This window comes from Sciurus vulgaris, assembly GCF_902686455.1.
Source record: "Sciurus vulgaris genome assembly, chromosome: 2".
Classification (NCBI taxonomy): Eukaryota; Metazoa; Chordata; class Mammalia; order Rodentia; family Sciuridae; genus Sciurus; species Sciurus vulgaris.
The window spans coordinates 180,560,873-180,579,962 of NC_136462.1; the positions used below are offsets into that span (position 1 = coordinate 180,560,873).

At 40.1% G+C, this 19,090-nt stretch overlaps 2 protein-coding genes across 5 annotated transcripts in view; one reads left to right on the forward strand and one right to left on the reverse strand.

Annotated features, from left to right (window-relative positions):
* Positions 1–333: 333 nt before the first annotated feature.
* The window catches only part of ASIP (agouti signaling protein), a 140,863-nt gene continuing 122,106 nt past the window's right edge, over positions 334–19,090 (forward strand). Inside the window, exon 1 of one of the 4 annotated variants that reach the window (XM_079128401.1) lies at positions 334–473. The gene's annotated coding sequence lies outside the window, so the exon portion shown is untranslated. Of the gene's footprint in view, positions 474–3,950; positions 4,051–4,993; positions 5,253–19,090 lie in introns of those variants that run through there. The other 3 variants (XM_079128404.1, XM_079128403.1, XM_079128402.1) reach the window with 3 other exon arrangements.
* Positions 5,971–7,875, reverse strand: LOC306654600 (cAMP-regulated phosphoprotein 19-like). The gene has a single exon (XM_079128409.1). It carries the CDS (start codon positions 7,818–7,820, stop codon positions 7,482–7,484), a length of 339 nt encoding a protein of 112 aa, XP_078984535.1. The 5' UTR covers positions 7,821–7,875; the 3' UTR covers positions 5,971–7,481.

Genomic DNA, 19,090 nt, shown 5'->3' on the forward strand with positions numbered 1-19,090 from the left:
AAACCAGCTCAAATCACAGAGCAGGTATGTGGCAGCTACATGTGAAAACAGGTCTTCTGATCCTCTTTCTGCTATATCCTGACATGTCCAGAAACCCTAACGATAACAGGAACCAAGCATAGATCTTCTCCCAAGGAAAGGAGGAGGCTTATGAACTCCACTTACATGAGGCAGATTCTAGGGCTGAGATGGTATGCAAGACAGAGAGAACTTCCAGTGTTTCACAAGGGGCAAGTACCTTCCTTCTGGGTGTACACACTGAAGCAAGTGAGCATGCTTACGTGGCATGTGCGGCCCCACCTCCCCATGGCAGGGGTTTGGACAAGGCAACAGCATCTTAACAACCTATTTAAACCAACTTGCACCAACTGGCAACCCAGCATCATTCCCAGACGGTGTGCATCCTTGAGTCTCCACAGATTTGGAAGAGGGAATTGGTAACTGAAACATTCTGGAACCAGGGTGTCCAGGAGGTATGTAATAAATTCTATCCAGATGTTCAGATTTTTTTTTTCTTTCTCTTCTTATTCTTTCTTTTATCATTTACATTCAAAGAGGGAACAAGTTGTTTTCACCTTATCAAGCAAAGTGGGAAGAACATTGCTTCTTTCCTTCCTAGGCAGGTCTGCACCAAAGAATCAAGAGGCTAACAGCATCTGGGTAATACAAGGTGGCATCTGAGTTAACGGAGAGCACTTTGCACACACAGGAGAATCACTAGATAAATAAATGGCATTGCAATCACTGTAGCAAATCCAACTGAAGTTCTGTAGGATCACTTTAATTTACAGCTTCTGAACTATAGTGAAGGGAAACCATTTGTTTTTAAATCCTTCTAGGAAACTATGCTGGGCAAATTGGTCCAAAGAGTCAAATGTGCATGTTATTTCTTTGAAGGGGAAAGGCTCAGGGGAATGGCAACTGAGCAGCCTGAACATCTGAGCAGCTTTGTTGTGCTATGTGGTTAACAACCAGGTCATTAGATAACTCACAAAACCCTCCTCCAGCAGCCCAGATTTCCTGGGGTTAACTCTTACTGTGGGACTAGATGAAGAAAAACAGATCTTCCTAAGTTGCAGCCTCACAAACCCTTCATCCCACACCTGAGCTCCTGCTCCCTGCAAGAGAAACTTGAGGAAAGATAGCGCTGGCAGCAGAGAGAGAGAGAGAAGATGCTTCTGACTGCAAGCTGTGGGCATCAAGCTAGAAAGCAGTGCTGAGACACAGAACCAGGAACAAATGATACTGGGAAGTGGGAAGCCAAGGTCAGAAAGGATTTTACTTTCCTCCTCTCGAAAAGATACACCTTTTCATCTGGATGGGTGAGTTTCAAAATTCTCAGTCCTTCGACTATCTGAACAGAGCAAGAGTCTCACCTATTTAGCAGATTAAATAAACAGCAAGAAAACAAAACCAAACCAAAACATCTTTGAGATGTTTTGTTGAATGCCCGCTGATCATTCATAACTCCCTTCATGAATGTTTGTTTCAGTGCTTTTAAATTTTGACTCAAATTCGCAGTGGAAAATGTTTCAAGGGGAAAGGAAGAGAACAAAACCAACCAACGCACTTGTGTGCATTGCATTTTGACCCAGCCCACGGAAGGATTGGAAGAATTTCCACAGACCAGGAGATCCTCAGATTCCATTCTAAGGACCATCAATCTGAACACTACATCTTGATTTCAGAGTCTTTCCTTTGATTTGGAATTATCTGTTATTGACCACAGACAGCAGCTACTGATGATTCCTGGGACAGGGCCCATTAGAGTGAGAGGTGAGCCCAATGGGGAAAGAAGAAATTTCTTTTTCTCTCTCAGTGTGTGTCTTAGTATAATACTACAGTATAGTAATATCTATGAACTCAATTTCTAATCCTCCTCTTATTATTCCTTGTGTATTCCCTCTCCATTAAAAATTTTATTTGTTTGTTTCTTCTGTAGTAAAACTTTCCTGAGTCAAGGTATTTAGATGATTTTGGCCTGGCACGTTCTGCAATTCTGCTTCAGAATCACACTTTCTTATTTGGGTACAGAATTTTCCACAATGTTTAAGCACCTAAATTGCAGTAAGGGCAGCTGGCCACTACTCATACCTGGTAGACAAGTAGCCCAGATGGCACCAGGAAAGAAAAGATGCCAGGATGTCCCCTTCACCCTGGCTGCATGCAGAGCCCTACTTTCTACCTAGAAAGGAGAGGATCCCGCACGGAGGGAGCAGCCACGGTGCCCTAAGCTGACAGCTCCGATGAGCAGAAGGCAGACCCAGGGAGGCCAGGCATTCTGTTAGAGATCTCCCAACCAGGCTGAGCCCTGAGGAGGAGATGGCTCCTTGGTTCAAGCTGCTCTGTTAGCATGAAGGAAAAGGATGTGACTCACATGGAAGGTATGGAGTATGTCTGTGTATCTTCGCCTTAAGGCACAGGGATCCCATTAAGGATAAGGCACTAACAATGATGGCTTTGCTTTGGGCACTACCCTCAGCAGGACAGCCCCATGCAAAGGCAATTACCAGAAATGGGAACCCATTATAGCTTTTTGATTTGATTACCTCAACATCCTGTCAGACAGATGAAGGAAGGAGTCCCGACCTTTACCTCTAAAGAGGTAAACTGCAGGTTGGGGTATTATGTTTCAGCCTCTATCAGGCTGAAGCTTTGAAAAATGGAATTGTACGTGTCCAGGAAACAAATACCAGGTCTTATTGCTTCGGAGCTCATGTAAATTCAAAGACATAAGGAAATGTGTAGCCAAATTGAGACAATTACTTGAAAAAGTCTGTTCTAATGTCCAGGGCAGAACCCTCATTTTTCTGTGAGTAGCTTTGACTTGGAATGCAATCTTCAAAAGGGGCCGAGAAAGCTAAAAGAACGCCAGACTTGCCGGGCAAGGAAAAGCACCAGTGCTTCTCTCTTCCCAGCGCTTCTGCATATGGGTGCACCTTCAGGTCCCGGGCAACCTGGCAGCCGCTGCAGTGGGCTTGAGGGAGCAAGGGAGCCAGTGTTCAGATTTGGGCAAAAGAGGGAAGGAAGCAGAGCCAGGGCACTGGTGACCAAGGGGAGAGCAAGTCTTAGAGCAGAAAAAGAGAAAGTGGGATGGAAAAGATCCGATGTCTGAGAGTGGGGCTGTGGTCGGTGACACCGCTGATGAAAGAAAGGACATAATTCAGAGGGAAACGTCTACAAAGACATGGGTTGGGACTTGGGCGAAAACTGACTCGAGTTGGGTTGGGAAGGCTTATTCAGATTTTGGCAGGAATCGGGAAGGATTGTTCGGCTAGAGTCTGTATCCAATTAAAAACCTGTCGAGCTGACCCTTGGGCTAAAGCCGTCCCCAAAGCCTCCAGAGGTCTGCATTTTGCTCACAGGGCAGCTCTCTGGAGGAAAAGGAAGAGGAATGTGGGCTTGCTTGCGGGGAGGGTCCCATAGCCCCTTGCATGACCTCCACACAGGTGGGATCCTGCCATGAATTGCCTGCTGGACTGATCCCCAAACCTGGCCTTACAGACTTTCTTTCTGCATTCGGGTGGTTTTGAGAAGAATGAGCGTGGAGCAAAGGCAGTCAATCGGAAGCATTCTCAACCACATCTGAGCTTGCTGAACAGATGCGAGGGTGAGGAGTGTGAGCGGGCTCTCTGCTTCCGAAAGTCAGAAAGAGTGGTGGCAGACAGCCCTGTGCCCACCTCTAACTGCCCGTGAGGCTTTCATCTACTCACTGACCTGCCCAGGGCTCTCCTCTTCCTTGGCATCAACTGGAATACCAAAGACTGGCCCCCTCTGCTGGCAGGGACTCTTGTGGATAAGAGCACAGCCTGAAGATCTGCCTTACCTGGGAAGAGGGAACTGACGCAGAGCCTGTGCTTTGGGACAAGCTGACTTTTTTACTTGATGGCTTAATTTCTTTTTAACCATCTTCTCCCTTTTCCCTGACTCCTAAGTACTCTGGACACACTTGTCTTTTAAGTCGAGTTTTTAGCAAAAGAAAAGACACGTACAGAGAAGTGTTTGGCTGGATGGATTTTCACCCTGTGAACACACTCAGAACACCAGAAGGTAAGTCTAGAGACAGGACATGACCGGCGCCCAGAAGCCCCTCATTCCCCCTCCAAGTCCCTTCTCCTCCCAAGGAGAACCACCAACCCAACTTCTAACACCCCAGGCTAAGTTACATGTGCCACTGCACCCAGCCTGACTTCTGCAATATTATTAATTCCAAGTGACTCTTGGTCCCTCAGTGATTGTGTCTGGAGCAAGGTAACATTTTGTTATTACCCAGGACATTCACCTTCAAGTCTGAGCCCACTGTCAACATCTTCTAAGTTCTATTTCTATCTGCCAGATTTTCACAAAATTATCTTTGCAATTCATTTCTATTATAAAATTAATTTAAATCTTTAACAGTTTACTCACTGACGTTTTTGGTGCTGGGATTGAACCGGGACCTCTGACGTGCTAAGCACCCAGGTCTCAAATCCTAGCACTTGAAATCTATGGTGTTTTTCCCCCTCAGTAATTTCCCCCCGGTGGATGTACCACCAGATCTTCCAAGAAATTCTGGGATGCCTCTGTGGATAAATTGGACTAACGGAGTACGTTCCTCAGTTATGTTTTCCATATTCACTCAGGACTTGCCTTCTACCCTCTACTCTCAGAGGACCATTTATTCATTTGGTCAACAAGTATTTATTAAGTACTTTTTATCTGGCAGGCTCTTTTCTAGACCATATGTATGCAGTATTAAAGGAAAAAAATGGAAAATGGAGGAAGATTCAATAGGAAATGAACAACAAAACAACCACCAAAATCATAACATAGAGTATGAATGACAAAAAGGTAACGCATAGGATGATATCAAAGAGTTATTGGAGTGGGCTTACTTGAGACAGGGTGTTCAGGAGAGTGCCCTTTGAGGACATGATGGTGGAGATAAGACTTAAGAATAAGACAAGCCAAGCATGCAACAAGCTGGGAAAGAGGGCTGTAAACAGAGGAAACAGCAATAGCAGGGTCTTGAGGCAGGAAGGGGCTTGGCATGTTTGGGGAACACAGGAAAGACCAGTGTGGCTCCAGCACAGTGAATGAGGAGGGCAGGGGATGTGCTGGGAAAGAGGTGAGGCCAGCTCCCAGAGGCCCCTGGAAGCGGTGGTAAAGAGCTGGGGTCTTAAGGACAGGAAGTTCAGAGTTTTAAACAGGGCTGAAACATAATTCCATCTTTTTCCTTTTCTTTCTTTCTAAAATGGAGGTGTGATTTACAGGTAAGGCAATACAGAGACCACATGTGTATAGTGTAATAAGTTTTGAGAATTGTTTTACTGGCTGGATTTCCAAAGTGATCAGAACATTTTTGTTTGTTTGTTTGTTTTGTTTTTGAGATGAGGTCTCACTATGTTGCCTGAGCTGGCCTGGACCAAATTGGGCTCAAGTGATTCTTCTGCCTCATCCTCTGGAGATGCTGGGATCACATGCCCCCACTACCACACCAGGCTAAACATTTTTATTCTCCCAGCAGCAGCATGTAACAATTGGTAATGAGAGGTTTTTATATTTCGTTTTGTTTTTGTTTTGTTTTGTTTTGTTCTTAGATATTTTAGTGCATGTAAAACAGCATTTCCTTTGGTTTAATTTGTGTTTCTTTGATACATAAGAATGTTTAGGTTTTTCATGTTTATTGGTCAGTTGTATATCTTCCTTTTTGAAGTACCTGTCCCATTGTTTTCAATTGGCCTTTTTAGTTTTCTTCTATTATTGAGTGAGATTTGTTTGCATTACAGTTTCTTTGTCACATATACAGATTATGAATATTTTCTTCTAGGCAAAGATTTGTCTATTTAGTTTACTAACAGTGCTTTTTGAGGACCAGAGCTTAAAACAAGCAGACAAAACACATGTAAAGTACTTTCAAGTTAATGAAAAAATAAATTGCAATTCTTGATGAATTGACCCTGTTATCATTATGTAGTACTTCTATGTATCTCTGTTCATTTCCTTTGCTCTGGAATCTACTTCATCTGATTTAGTACAGTCACCAGATTTTCTGATTAGTGTTTTCATGCTATATCTTTTCCCATCATTTTACTTTTAATTTTGCTATATCACTACATTGGAAATGAGTTTCTTTGTAGACAGTATAGATAAGTGGTTCATTTTTAAAAATCCATCCTGATGGTCATATTTTGTTATGTTTGCGTGTTCTAAATTTAATGTCATTTGTATACTAGGATTCAGGTCTCCATCGTATTGTGTTTTCTTTTAGCTTCCTCTCCTTTCGTTCCTTTGTTTCCCAGTTCCCGTCTTAATTATTTGAATTTTTAGTTTTTATGGGGATTTCTTTGGTTCACAATTTTGTAGTTTCTTTTTTTAATGAATGCTAAAGGGATTGCATTATACTTACATAAATTTTTAGTTTCCTTTCAATTAGTGTGTTGCTAATTCAAGCAGAATGTAGAAACCCCTACACTGCGTCCCTTCATCTCCCTGCTTTATGATGTAGCTGTCTTATTTTATGTCTACACACAAAGAAAAGCCCACCAGACAACATTCTAATTTGTGCTTTTACCTTCCAACATTTTAAAGAACTTAGAGAAACTCAGACAATAGTCTATTATATTTACCCAGACATTTCCTCTGTCTGTTGTTCCTCTTTTGTTCCTAATGTTTCCAGTTTCCTTCTGGTATCATTTCCCTTCTCCCTGAAGAACTTTCTTTCTTTCTTTTTTTTTTTTTTTTTTTTTTGTTGTTGTTGTTGTGCAAAACCACTGTATTTGCAAAAATGGCACAAAAGTGAATGCAACAGTTGATGCACATGCATACTTCAATCACATCTTGGACAATGAAAGGTATTCAACACTACAGATCTAATTAAGAATACTAGCTGCAATGGCAGCTGTTAAGCACTGAAGTCACGTAAGTTACACCAGAATGGGCAAATATTGCCCAAGTAAAATCCTATTGTTAAAACTGAAACGGGTTTAAGGCCATTCAAGTTCAAGCACAGTTTTATGAATCTTTCAAAGTCCCTTCTATTTGAGTTTGAATTATGTGACCTTTCTTTCAACTTGTGGTCTTAAATTTCTGTTTTACAAAATCCAAAAGGAAAATACAGAAGAAATCAATACAGAGGTTACATTAAATAAGGGTTTAATATACAAAGCTATAATTAAGATGAAGTGAGGAAGGTCAAAACATTAAAACTATAAAATTTGCTTGTTACCTGTTGGAACCTACACTGGGAGTTAGGTAATACACACAAATATTTTCGAGTAGATTACTTATATTGCTCTAACATGTCCTTTTCATCAGTGCACTGTTAAAACTAATCAAAACCTCTACACATGTATATTCCCTTACAATAGCAGCACACACTACGGCTACCTGCAAAGCCTTCAGTCTCAAATGACTTAGTGAATGAAAGGAATAAAAAGTGGATAAGTAACATGAGGAGAAATAATGGGAATTAGAAAATTCATGCAGGTCGGCTCTTTTAATCAGCCAGCAAGCTTGCTAGCAACAAGGGATGGTTTCCGTTGAGGAAGGTCCTGTGGAGTGGGAATGTGGTCACCTGTGACCTCTGTCTTATCCGGGGTTGCAGTAGGAAACTGTTTGTTCTTCATCTTTGCTTTTGCCATGTTGTAATTCCCAGAATCAAAATATTTTTGCCCTTTCTGCAATGGTTTCCTTAAAAAATCTGAACCTCCAGGCTTTTGTCCCAGGTGAGGATAACTTGCTTTTAATTTTGCTTCTTCAACTTTCTCTGGACTAGTCACTTTATCTTCCATTTCCTTCTGCTCCTTCACCGAGGTGGCTTCGGAGACTTCCGCGAACATAGCGCTCCCTCTGCCTAGCCCGGTTTCTTTGGCTCCACCAGAACTTTTTTTAGTAATTCTTCTAGAGCAGCAGGCCTACTGACGATGTACTCTCTTAGTTTCTCTCCATCTGAGAATATCTTTATTTCATGCTCCTTTGTCATAGATATAGTCTCTGGATATAGAATTCTGGGTTAACATTAGTTTAACATGTTAAAAAGTTTAACTTTTTTTTTTTTTTTAATCTCCAGAGTTTGTGATTAGAAACCCACAGCCATCAAATCATGTTTCCTCATAAGTAATATGTCATTTCTATTCTGTCTACTCACAGTAATTTTTCTTTGTTTTCACTTTTGGGCAGTCTGATTAGGAAGGGTCATATCATGGATTTCTTTTGGTTTATTTTGTTTGGTGTTTGTTGGACTTCTTGGACTCATAGATTTGTCTTTCATCAAAAATTTTGGAGTTCTCATTTATTATTTCTTCAAACGAGTTTTCCATTCTGTACCTTTTCTCCTTTCCTTCTGAAACTCCAATGATACAAGAGTTAGATCTTTAATGTGCCCTGATGCTTTGCTCCTTTTAAAAATAATTTTCTTTCTGGTTCAGATTGAATTTTTTAATTCATTTAAACTAATACATAAAACATAAAATTATACATACACGTGGGAATATCATGTAATGCTTTGATATATGTATACATCATGTAATGCTTAAATCAGGTTAAACATCTCTAGCTCCTCTAACATCTATTATTTATTTATCATAAAAATTTCAGGCTGCATAATTTATGCTGCTTTATCTTCAAATTCATGGAAACTTTTCTCTGTTATGTCCATTCCCTGACCTAAGAGGGAATTTTAAATTTTGATTATTGTATTTTTCTTTCCTAATATTAGTAATTTAAGTATTTTCTTTTTTCTTAAGACTTTTAGCTAGAGGTTAACAACTTTACTAAATTTTTCAGTCAACTTTTTATTTTACTGATATCTCAATCTTTTTCATAGTCTATTTTATTGATTTCTGTTCTTACATTTACAATGTTCTCCCTTTGCCTTATATGGGTTTACTTTTCTTTGTCTCTAGCTCTGTCTCTTTACTATTAACTCCTTTCTCTCTCTCTCTCTCTCTCTTTCTCTCAATTGGAAACTTAGATCATTTGATTTTAAATCTTACTTCTTTTTTTTAATGTACTTATTTAGAAGTATCAGTTGGCTGCTGAAAATTGATATAAATTGAAACTACAAATATTGATACAGGTTTTAATTATTACTCCTTTTTGAATATTCTCTAATTTTTTTTTCTTGGACCTATGGATATAAAAAAGAGACATGTTTGCCCATTTTCAAAATATTTGGAGATTTTGCCACATAACTTTTCATTAATGGCTCCTAATTTAATTGTGTTGTGACTAGATAATAGATAACATAACATACCCTGTATGAATTTAATCTTTAAATTGTGTTAAGAGCTTTTTATAGTAAAGCATATGGTCTGTATTAATGACTATTCCAGATGTACTTGGAAAGAATGCATATTTTTCCATTTGGATAGAGAATCTGACAAATGTCAATTAGGTCCATTTAACTTACATTGTGTCTTTCAAGACTTCCTTACTGATTTTGTGATTACTTGTTCTACCAAGTGCCAAGAGAAAGGTGCTGAGATCTCCAACTGTAATTGTGTATTTGTCCACTTTTTCCCTCTGTCTGCCAGTGTTTAAATCATTGTTTGAAATTTTGTCATTATAGACATACACAGTTAGAACTATGTCTTTTGGATGAATAGACCTTTCATCATTAAGAAATAGTCCTTTTTAACTCTTTGATACTTTTTTATCCTGAATTGTATTTTGTCAAATGTGAGTGGAGTCTTTAACTTTTAGCTTTCTTATGTTTACTGTAAGTTTGGATATTGTTTTAGTCCTATGTCCTTTTATATGTGTGTCTGTGTATAAGCAACATACAGTTTGGTCTTGCTTTTTCATCCAGTCTGATATTGGTATTTATATTAGTTTTATTGTTGTGTAACAAATTACAATGCATTAAGGAGCTTATTAACTTACAGTTCTGTAGGTCAGAAGTCTGTCACGCTGTAGTTGGGTTCACTGCTAAGGGTCTCTCTCGCAAGAATAAAATCAAGATACAGGCTGCTGCCGTTCTCTTCTGAAGGGAGAGTCTATTTTTAAGCTCATTCATGGTGTTGCCAGATTCAGTTCCTGTGACCATAGGATTGGGTTTCTCATTTCCTTGCTGGCTGCTAGTTGGTGGCTCCCCACACCACCTAGAAGCTGCAAGCAGGAATCTTCATGTGGCCCTCTCACAGTACGGTCGCAACAGGATCCCAGGTTAGCAGCAGAATCTGCTCCCTCCCAGAATGCTTTGAATCTCTCTGACTTTTGCCACCAGAGGGAGAAATTTCTCTTCTTTTAAATAGTCCACTTGATTGGACTGGGCCCACATGGATAATATCCCTATTTTAAGGACTATTGATTGGTAAACTTAATTACATCTGCAAAATGCCTCTAGGGCAAAAGTCGTGAGGGCTACTTTGAATTCTACCTACTACTCTGCTTCTATATTATATATTGATTGATTGATTGATTGATTGTACTAGGGATTGAACCTAGTGGTGCTCAGTCACTAAGCCACATCCCCAGTCCTTTTTATATTTGATTTAGAGACAGGATTTCACTGAGTTCATTAGGGCCTCACTAAGTTGCTGAGGCTGGCATGAAGTATCCATCCTTCTGCTTCAGCCTCTAGAGCCACTGGAATCACAGGCACGTGCCACTGCGCCAGACACCTATGCTTTTTAAAAAGATTTTATTTTGCAACAATTTTGACTAGAAGAAAACTGCAAGATACTAGTCTCTGTACACCTTTCACCTCTTTCTTTAATGTTAACATTTTACAGAACCACAGTACAATGTTCAAAACTAGGAAATTTCTACTGATACAATACTAATACTGAATTTACATTGGGTCTTACCAGTTTTCTTCTTGAATGTTCTTTTTCTAGTGCAAGACTCAGTTTAGGATCCCGCATTGCAAATGAGTTTTCATGACTGCTTAGTTCCTTCAAACTGTGATAGTACTTCCAGTCTTTGTGTTTTCTGACTTGGTGCTTTTGAAGAGTACAGCCACATAGTTTGTAAAAAGTTCCTTGAATTTGGGTTTGCCTGAGGTTTTTGAGTGATTACGTTGAAGTTTTTCACTTTGGGCAAGGATACTACAGAAGTGATGATGTGCCCTTCTAAGCATATTCATCAGAGGGTCCACAATGGTGTTGTGTCCTGTTACTGGTTCTGTCAATCCCAAAATCTTAGATTTTTGTCTTTAGGGTCTCTTCACATGGAGTTACTGTTTTATTAGTTGTAAGTAATATGAATCTTGTGATGATATGTGCAAATACAGAGGAGTTTTATTCAGCCATAAAGAAAAATGAAATTATGGCATTTTCAGGAAAATGGATAGAACTAGCGTACATCAGGTTAAGTGAAATAAGTGAAACCATCAGGTTAAGTCAAACTCAGAAGGTTAAGGGCTTTATGTTTTCTCTTATATGCAGAAGTTAGAGTGGAGAAAGAGAAACAAAGATGGGGATGGATCTCCTAAAAAATCAAAGGAAGATCAGCAGAGGAAAGGGACCAAGGGGCGAGAGGTAGGGAGGGAGGGGGGCATGCTGGGGAGTGATATTGGCCAAATTATGTTAGATTGTGTGCATACACGAGTATGTAACAACAAATCCCATCAATATATACAACTATGATGTACCAATATTATATAAATAAGGTAAATAAAAGCGGGGGGGGGAGAAAAAAGAATATGTGCAAATATACTACATTTCATCATCACACTTTCACCATCTCTTTTTAATACTCGTCAATGGTTCTAGGCTGCTACTGTTATTGTGGTTTTTTGTTTTGTTTTGCACTGCTGGGGATTAAACCCAGGGCCTTGTGCATGCGAGGTAAGCACTTCACCAACTGAGCTATACCCGCAACCCCATGTTATTGTGGTTTTGTCTCATTGTGAGTTCTACTTTTCTTTTTCCAACTTTCAGATTCTTAATTCTATTTACTCAATTTGTTTTCTTATTCTTTATTCATTAATTTTTTCGGAGTGCTAGGGCTGTAGAACCAAGGACCCCACGCATGCAAGACAAGCACTCTGTGACTAGCTATGTCCCCGATTCTCTACTCAAATTTTAAGAATTCTTAATATATTAAGGATATTAGCCCTTGGTCATTCCTCATTCTGGCCTTTCAGGATTTTTTTTAAACTTTCATACTCAGTAGGTATTATTCTTTCTCAAAGTGGTTTTATTTATTTTTGAAGTTAATTTGAAGAAATTCAATTTATTAGATCTTTATTTTAGCCACATTTCTGTGTTTTTTTTTTTTTTTTTTTTTTTTAAGTTCTAGATGGACGCAATACCTTTATTTTATTTATTTATTTTATGTGGTGCTGAGGATTGAACCCAGGGCCTCACGTGTGCTAGGCAAGCACTCCACCACTGAGCCATAACCCCAGCCCCTCAAAGTGGCCTTGGCCCCATCAGTAGGTCTGCTCCTCTCTCTTCCCTCAGGGTTTCTCATTTGTCTGCTCCCCACAGAATCTGACAGCAGAGCAGGGGTGCGGTGGGAGTACTGGAAATGACATGTTAGACTTTGGTGATTTTTCTCTTCTTATAGCTGTCTGGAAGTTTCAGACTTCTCTGACTTCAGGCCATGCTGGGGATATGACTTTGAGTACATTCATTTCACCCTTCTGGTTTTTGTTATTTGTTTTTTTGTTTTGTATTGTTGTCTTAGGAGAAAATGTTGTAAGGCTGGTAGCCAGGGCATCAGCACCTCTTTAAGCAAAGCCAGTCCACTTCTAATTTGTATGATTTTGGGGGGCGGGGTACTTAACCACTGAGCCACATCCCCAGCCCTTTTTTGTATTTTATTTGGAGATTGGGTCTCACTGAGTTGCTTAGGGCCTCACTAAATTGCTGAGACTGGCTTCGAACTCATGATCCTCCTGCCTCAACCTCCCAAGTCACTGTGATTACAGGCATGGGACTGGCTGCAATTAATTTTTGTATATCTTCAATCATGCAAAATTAATGAGCTCACTTAATAATTCTATGATTTTTTTTTGTATTCTAATAGGAATATTATTGCTATTTTTATTTTTTACTTATTTATATTTTTCAGTCCTGGAGATTGAACCTAGGGACACATTCCCATTGAGTTATATCATCAACGCTTTTCATTTTTTATTTTGAGAAGAGGTCTCACTAAGTAACCCAGGCTGGCCTCAAATTTACAATCCTCCTCTCTCATCCTGCCAAGTGGCTGGGATTCAAGTGTTGTGCCACTGAGTCAGCAATTTATTTTTTCTTTTTCTTTTTTTTGTTTTGGTACCAGGGACTGAACTCAGGACACAACCACCACGTCACATCCCCAGCCCTATTTTGTATTTTATTTAGAGACAGAGGGTCTCACTGAGTTGCTTGGTGCCTTGCTTTTGTTGAGGCTGACTTTGAACAATCCTCCTGCCTCAGCCTCCTTAGCCGCTGGGATTACAGGCATGTGCCACTGCTCCCAGCAGCAATTTCTATTAAATAAATGAATTAATAAATAAATAAATAGTTAAACATCTTCTCATTCTCAATTTTTAATGCAGTAAGTATCAATAGCTAAAACTCACATAAACAAAAGCTGCTTGGGAATCCTCAAATTGTGCAGAATGTAAAATGGTCCTGAATCCAAAAAGATTGAGACATGCTGCTCTAAACTATAAAAAAACAGGAGGCAGGTCTTATACCTCTCTGTAGCTTATGTCATGCATGTTGTAAGATTTTAAGGAATATTAATTGATTTTGAAGATGTGGCAATTGACGGCACAAATGTCAATAAGTGAAAGTAATTTTTTAATTTTAATTTTTTTAAAGTTGTTAGATAGACCTTTATTTATTTATATGTGGTGCTAAGAATCGAACCCAGTGCCTCTCATATGCTAGGCTAGCGCTCTACCACTGAATCACAACCCCAGCCTGAAAATAATTTTTTAAATGTTTTTTTAGTTGTATATGGACGTAATACCTTTATTTGATTGATTTATTTTTATATGGTGCTGAGGATCAAACCCAGTTGCCTCCATGTGCTAGACAGGCTCTGTACCACTGAATCACAATCCCAGCCCCTCAAAAGTAATTTTTAAAGAGGAAAATTTTATCGTCATATGAAATGTTACATTCTTTACCATTGGGGCTATGTGGGATGAAAGTAAGTCCAAAACAACACTTTCTTGAGCTTGAGGGTGCTCTTGGGCGGTGAATACAGTGAGGAGGACAATGCTCAGAAAGGTTGAAACCCTGCAAAATGTTTGTTGGAAATTTTAATTTTCAAGCGCCCTGCCCACATCATAGAATGAAAGAGCTTTTGTTAGGAGGCAAAAAATAGCATTCTTTAAAATGCCCAAGATTAAGGAGAAACAGCTGCATTCAAGAGCTGCTTGGCACCAACTATTTGATCTTAATTGTGTGAAAGATAATTGGCCCCAATTGGTTTGCGAAAGATTTGAAAACAAAAGAACTCCAGAGAAAAGCAAATTATGACTCAAGAGCTGCTAAAGCAAGAAGATGAGATACATTTCAACCTAAATTATCCCTTCTGGCACGTTCTCTGCAAACTAGGAAAATATTTCAATTAACATCATTTAAACATACCTTGGAGCTTTATTGAAGAAACTGTAAATAGACGAGTTTTCAAAGTGATGTCCAAAAAAGTTTATTTCTCTGCTTTGTTAGAGGACTTTATATTCCCTATATTTTGCCCTAAGATTCTTATCATCTATGTGTGAAATTTTCTGAAACTTTCAATCTTGACTCGTTGTTGGTTTACAGTGTTAGATTAAGCTGAAAGGATTCTCTAAAATCCCACTTTCCTCAAGTCATGACTGTATCCCAGGGATCAGCAAACTTTCTGTAAAGAATTGGAGGGCCATAAGGTCTGTGCGGCAACTACTCAGCTTTGCTCTCAGGAAAGCAGCCACCACACTATGTGAAAGAGTGGGCATGGCTGTACCCCAATAATCCCTTGCTAACAAGTCTATCTGGTCAAATCCAATGCCTCACGTTGGCATCCCAGCAGGACCTTCCTTTCTTTTTCCATTTTTCTCTTTTTTTAAAAAAATGGTTCTTTTTAGTTATAATTATAAAAGCATGGGATATAATTTGCTCTAATTCAGTCCCCAGTGGTCCCCCACACCCCTCTCCCCCTCAGGACCTTTCATCCTTTGTCTCTGCCTCATCTTCCATTGTTCCCCAACATCAAGACTAGTTCCAGTCCAAGTCCTCACATTTCCCAAATGCTCTGCTTATTCCTGCCTTCAGGACTTGACCTGTGCTGATCCTCTTCTCTTCATTCTGCCTCTTCTAGTCCTACCCATCCTGAAGTCTGGCTTGGCTTTCTTCGTGACTGTCCAGAGCTCTTAGTATAACAGACTATTCATAGACCAGCTCACTCAGGTCTCTCCTTGTCTGTTTTGAGCAAATCTGGCCTGGAAAGTAGGAGCATACTTGGAGTTGTATTTGCTGCAAAGCTAAGTAAAATTTGGTTTTAGTGACCTTCACTTGCTCAGGTCGCCATACTTAATTTTGTATTTATAATTCTATATTCTCTTAAAGACAGCCTTCAAATTTGTATAAGGTTCAGGGCGGACAAAACCTGGATCTGCCCCTGGGCTCACCACAAAGCCTGGTACAAAGTTGGTAGAGCAGACATGGCTAATGGTTCCTCCGTCAATATCCATTTTCCTTGCTGCAATGCCTCGTCCCCACCCCCAGGTCCTGAGAGGGAGAAATGCACACCTGTCTTGTTTCAGTCACTGTGTTTTGGGTCTGTCTGCAATGGCAGCTTACACCTTGCAGCATAAGCTGGGCACAGTAAGTGGTCAAAAATATTTCTAGAACTACACATGGCCAGTAACTGAAAAAGAGATTGATGCAGCCCTCCAATTCAGAATCTAATGAGCTCCTCGCCATAAGAATTTTTGCTGTGTTTGCATTTTATAAAACAGAGAAAGAACCATAGAATCTCTTTATATACTAAAAGTATATGTGGTCATTTCACCAGGACAAGTGTCCTGAGGAGGTCCAATCAGGCTGGGATGTAGTCACAGAATGGAATTTAAGGAGAAATCAAAGGAGGTAGAGATTGAATTCATTGAGAGAAAGAAGAAGTCCATACTCTGAGAGACAGGGCAGGGGGCAGGCCTGGAGAGAAACGTGCCAGCACCGTCTTCGTTAGGCATATTTATCCATGTAAGATCAGTAGTACAGGGACATGACCTAAGAGGGTGTTTTTAGTTCTCCTTTGTGTTGGGGACTTGGTATGTTAACAATTATCTACTAGGGGTCATTTTCTCCTTTCTTTTTGATGAAAAATATCTAATACTATCCCCATGACTGTGGGGTGGTGCTTTATCTGTCTTCTTTGTGAACTTAAATGATACTACATTGGCATAACTGTTGAGATTTGATTGACAGTATGATACACACATGAGACCGTGGGATCTGAAAAGCACAAATCCCAAAAATATCTACTTGCTGAGCAAAGGCGTTCTTGGACCTGTTTTTCTTTTTCACAAAGAAAAAGTTCTGATAATAAGTTTAACAGTGCTGTTTGTGATCACAGTATGTGAAAGTGACCTTTATTTATTTATTTGTTTGGCAGGGAGGTAGCAGGGATTGAATCCAGGGACACTCAACCATTAAGCCACTCCCCAGCCCTATTTTGTATTTTATTAAGAGACAGGGTCTCACTGAGTTGCTTAGTGCTTTACTTCTGCTGAAGCTGGCTTTGAATTCACGATCCTCTTGCCTCACCCCGCTGAACTGCTGGGATTACAGGCCTGTGCCACTGAACCCAGCTGAAAATGACCTCTAAACCTGTACTTTAATTCATGTGATAGTGAACTTTAAATCATGGACACTCTGTTTGACCACAAGCCTCCTTTCTGTCTTTCCTTATGTCTTCTATCCTACGTCAGTTATTACTGCTTTTCTGTTTTAGAAAACACAGTTTACTCTTGGACCAGATTCAAGAGTATAAGCACATTGGAGTTGTAGTTTGCATACGTGCCCTCAGGACTTACTTGCCCTGAGCAGAACTCATTAATTTTTTCCTTTTCAACTCCCACGAACACATGGCCCCCAGTTGATAGGTTCCATAGGATTCATTCTACTCTTCTACTCTTATTTAGGAGTGTAATTTTCTATCATGCAAATGTGTAAAATATTTCTGTTTTCAGGACTCTTTCCTATTCAGAGATTCCACTTTAGCAAGTCCGATGTAGCATCCAGAAAACTTCCATGTTAACAATCTCTGTCCTCACATGCTCCATCCCTAACCTCGTCTTCTGCCCCCACCTCTATAAAGCAGTTGTTCTTCAGATCACACTTGGAGAAATTCTCTAGTAAAATGCCTGTTTCATTTCAAGTGACACTGTAAAATGGAGACGATGTTCTTTACAGAGTTACTTGCTATTCTGTAACAAATTTTGCTTAATTTTAAAATAACACTCCCTAAAGAGATCTCCCCTGCCCTCCAGGAATATCTGAACATGTTAGATATAGATCTCTTCCCCAGCTCCAGAGTTAGTTAACTTTCTGAGAAACTTCTTAGTTTACACATCAGAAGGCATCTGATCAGCTGTCATGTCACCTCTGAATTCAAACCAGGTGTTCTGGATATTTAAATTACCTTTGTTACACTTCGAAAAGTGTGTATAAGCTGCTCCTGAGCGCAACTCACTTTTGCTCCGCTTCTGTACTCTTCTGCTCACCGTCTTCGCCAGTTCCCCTCCACAGAGGAAACTCCCTCCTGCTAATCTAAGGCAGTGATCTGTCTAGAGTCATGTTTCTTCTGAAGAGGAAGTGGAGCCACCGTGTTATTTTTTTCTCCCACTTTAAAAGTCTTCAGAGTATCAGAATACATGGTTCCAGATAACGTAGTTATTCGTTTGTCACATCCTTCCCATTTCTCCTCAAGTCCCCAGTCACCTAATTTGCAGATGACGTGGTCTCCTACTTTAATGATGAAAAAGATCTTTGCAGTTAACTCCCGGAACTCCTATCTTTCATCTCTTTGTCCTTTGGTTCTCACTAAAGGAGGTGTCCCTTTCCAAGTTCAAGTTTCACCATTCCACCAGGCTTCTTGTTGATACCTCCTCCGCTTTTCTCCCATCTTCTTACCTTCTTTGTGGAAGGTAAGACTCTTCAGTCCTGTTGTCTCTCTGTATTCTTTTCCACTTGTCATTTCTGCCCTTTCCCCACCATTCCTCTCAAGTTCTACTTTACTTCCTGTTACAATCCAACTTTAGCCCCAGTTGCCTCTCCTCTGCACATCCATCCTTTCCTCCACCTTAGAAATAGGTCGGTCGCCCTCCCTTACCACACCGGAAAATGCTTTCCATCAGGTCCCCTCCGCCTCTGAATGACAAGTGGCTCCTCTGGACGCCTCATCTCCTTTGGCACCTTGCAGCAGGGAGCACTGCTGCCCACCCCTTTCCCCAAACACTACCCTGCCTACTTCCTAGGACTCCTCCTGTTTCCTCTATTTTTCTGGTGGTTCCCTCTCCAGACCCCTGGAGAGAGCCTACTTGCCTGCCAGCCTGCTACATGTTAGAATGCCAAAGTTCCCATAGCACCTGACCTTGTAGGTGTTCTGTGATGGTCACCTGAGATATTGCATATAAAGTTCTTAGCACTGCATCCGGCACATAGTGAAAATCATTGAGTAAATAAATGGTTGAGAGGATGATAATGATGAAGACATATTTTCTTCCAGCTTTATAATCGTTCTCTGGGTGAGCCTACACTCTCAGTGTTCCAATTTCCATATGCAAATTGATGACTCTTATGCCGGGGTCCAGCCCTAGCAGGAGTCCATGGGTTCCACACTGGTAAACGGGGCGCGGGGAGACAGCGACAGCGATGGATGAAGAATGAAAGACACAGACTCTAGTTCTGGTGCAATCAATCCCACTTTATTCTGGGGAAGGCTGGGTTTATATACATTTTTCTTCAGGCTTTGACAACAGGCTTGTGATTAATAAAATCAAAGAAGTTTCCAAAGCATAGGCAGAAATTGTTTTTAACCGAAAGATTATGAGAAAACAGTAACCTTACAGATTATCCTTACTTAATCACAATTATTTTAAGAATATCTAACTATGTCAATGAGCTAATATAATGTTTATTTCCTTAATATCTAAACTCTATATGACCTAAGACTA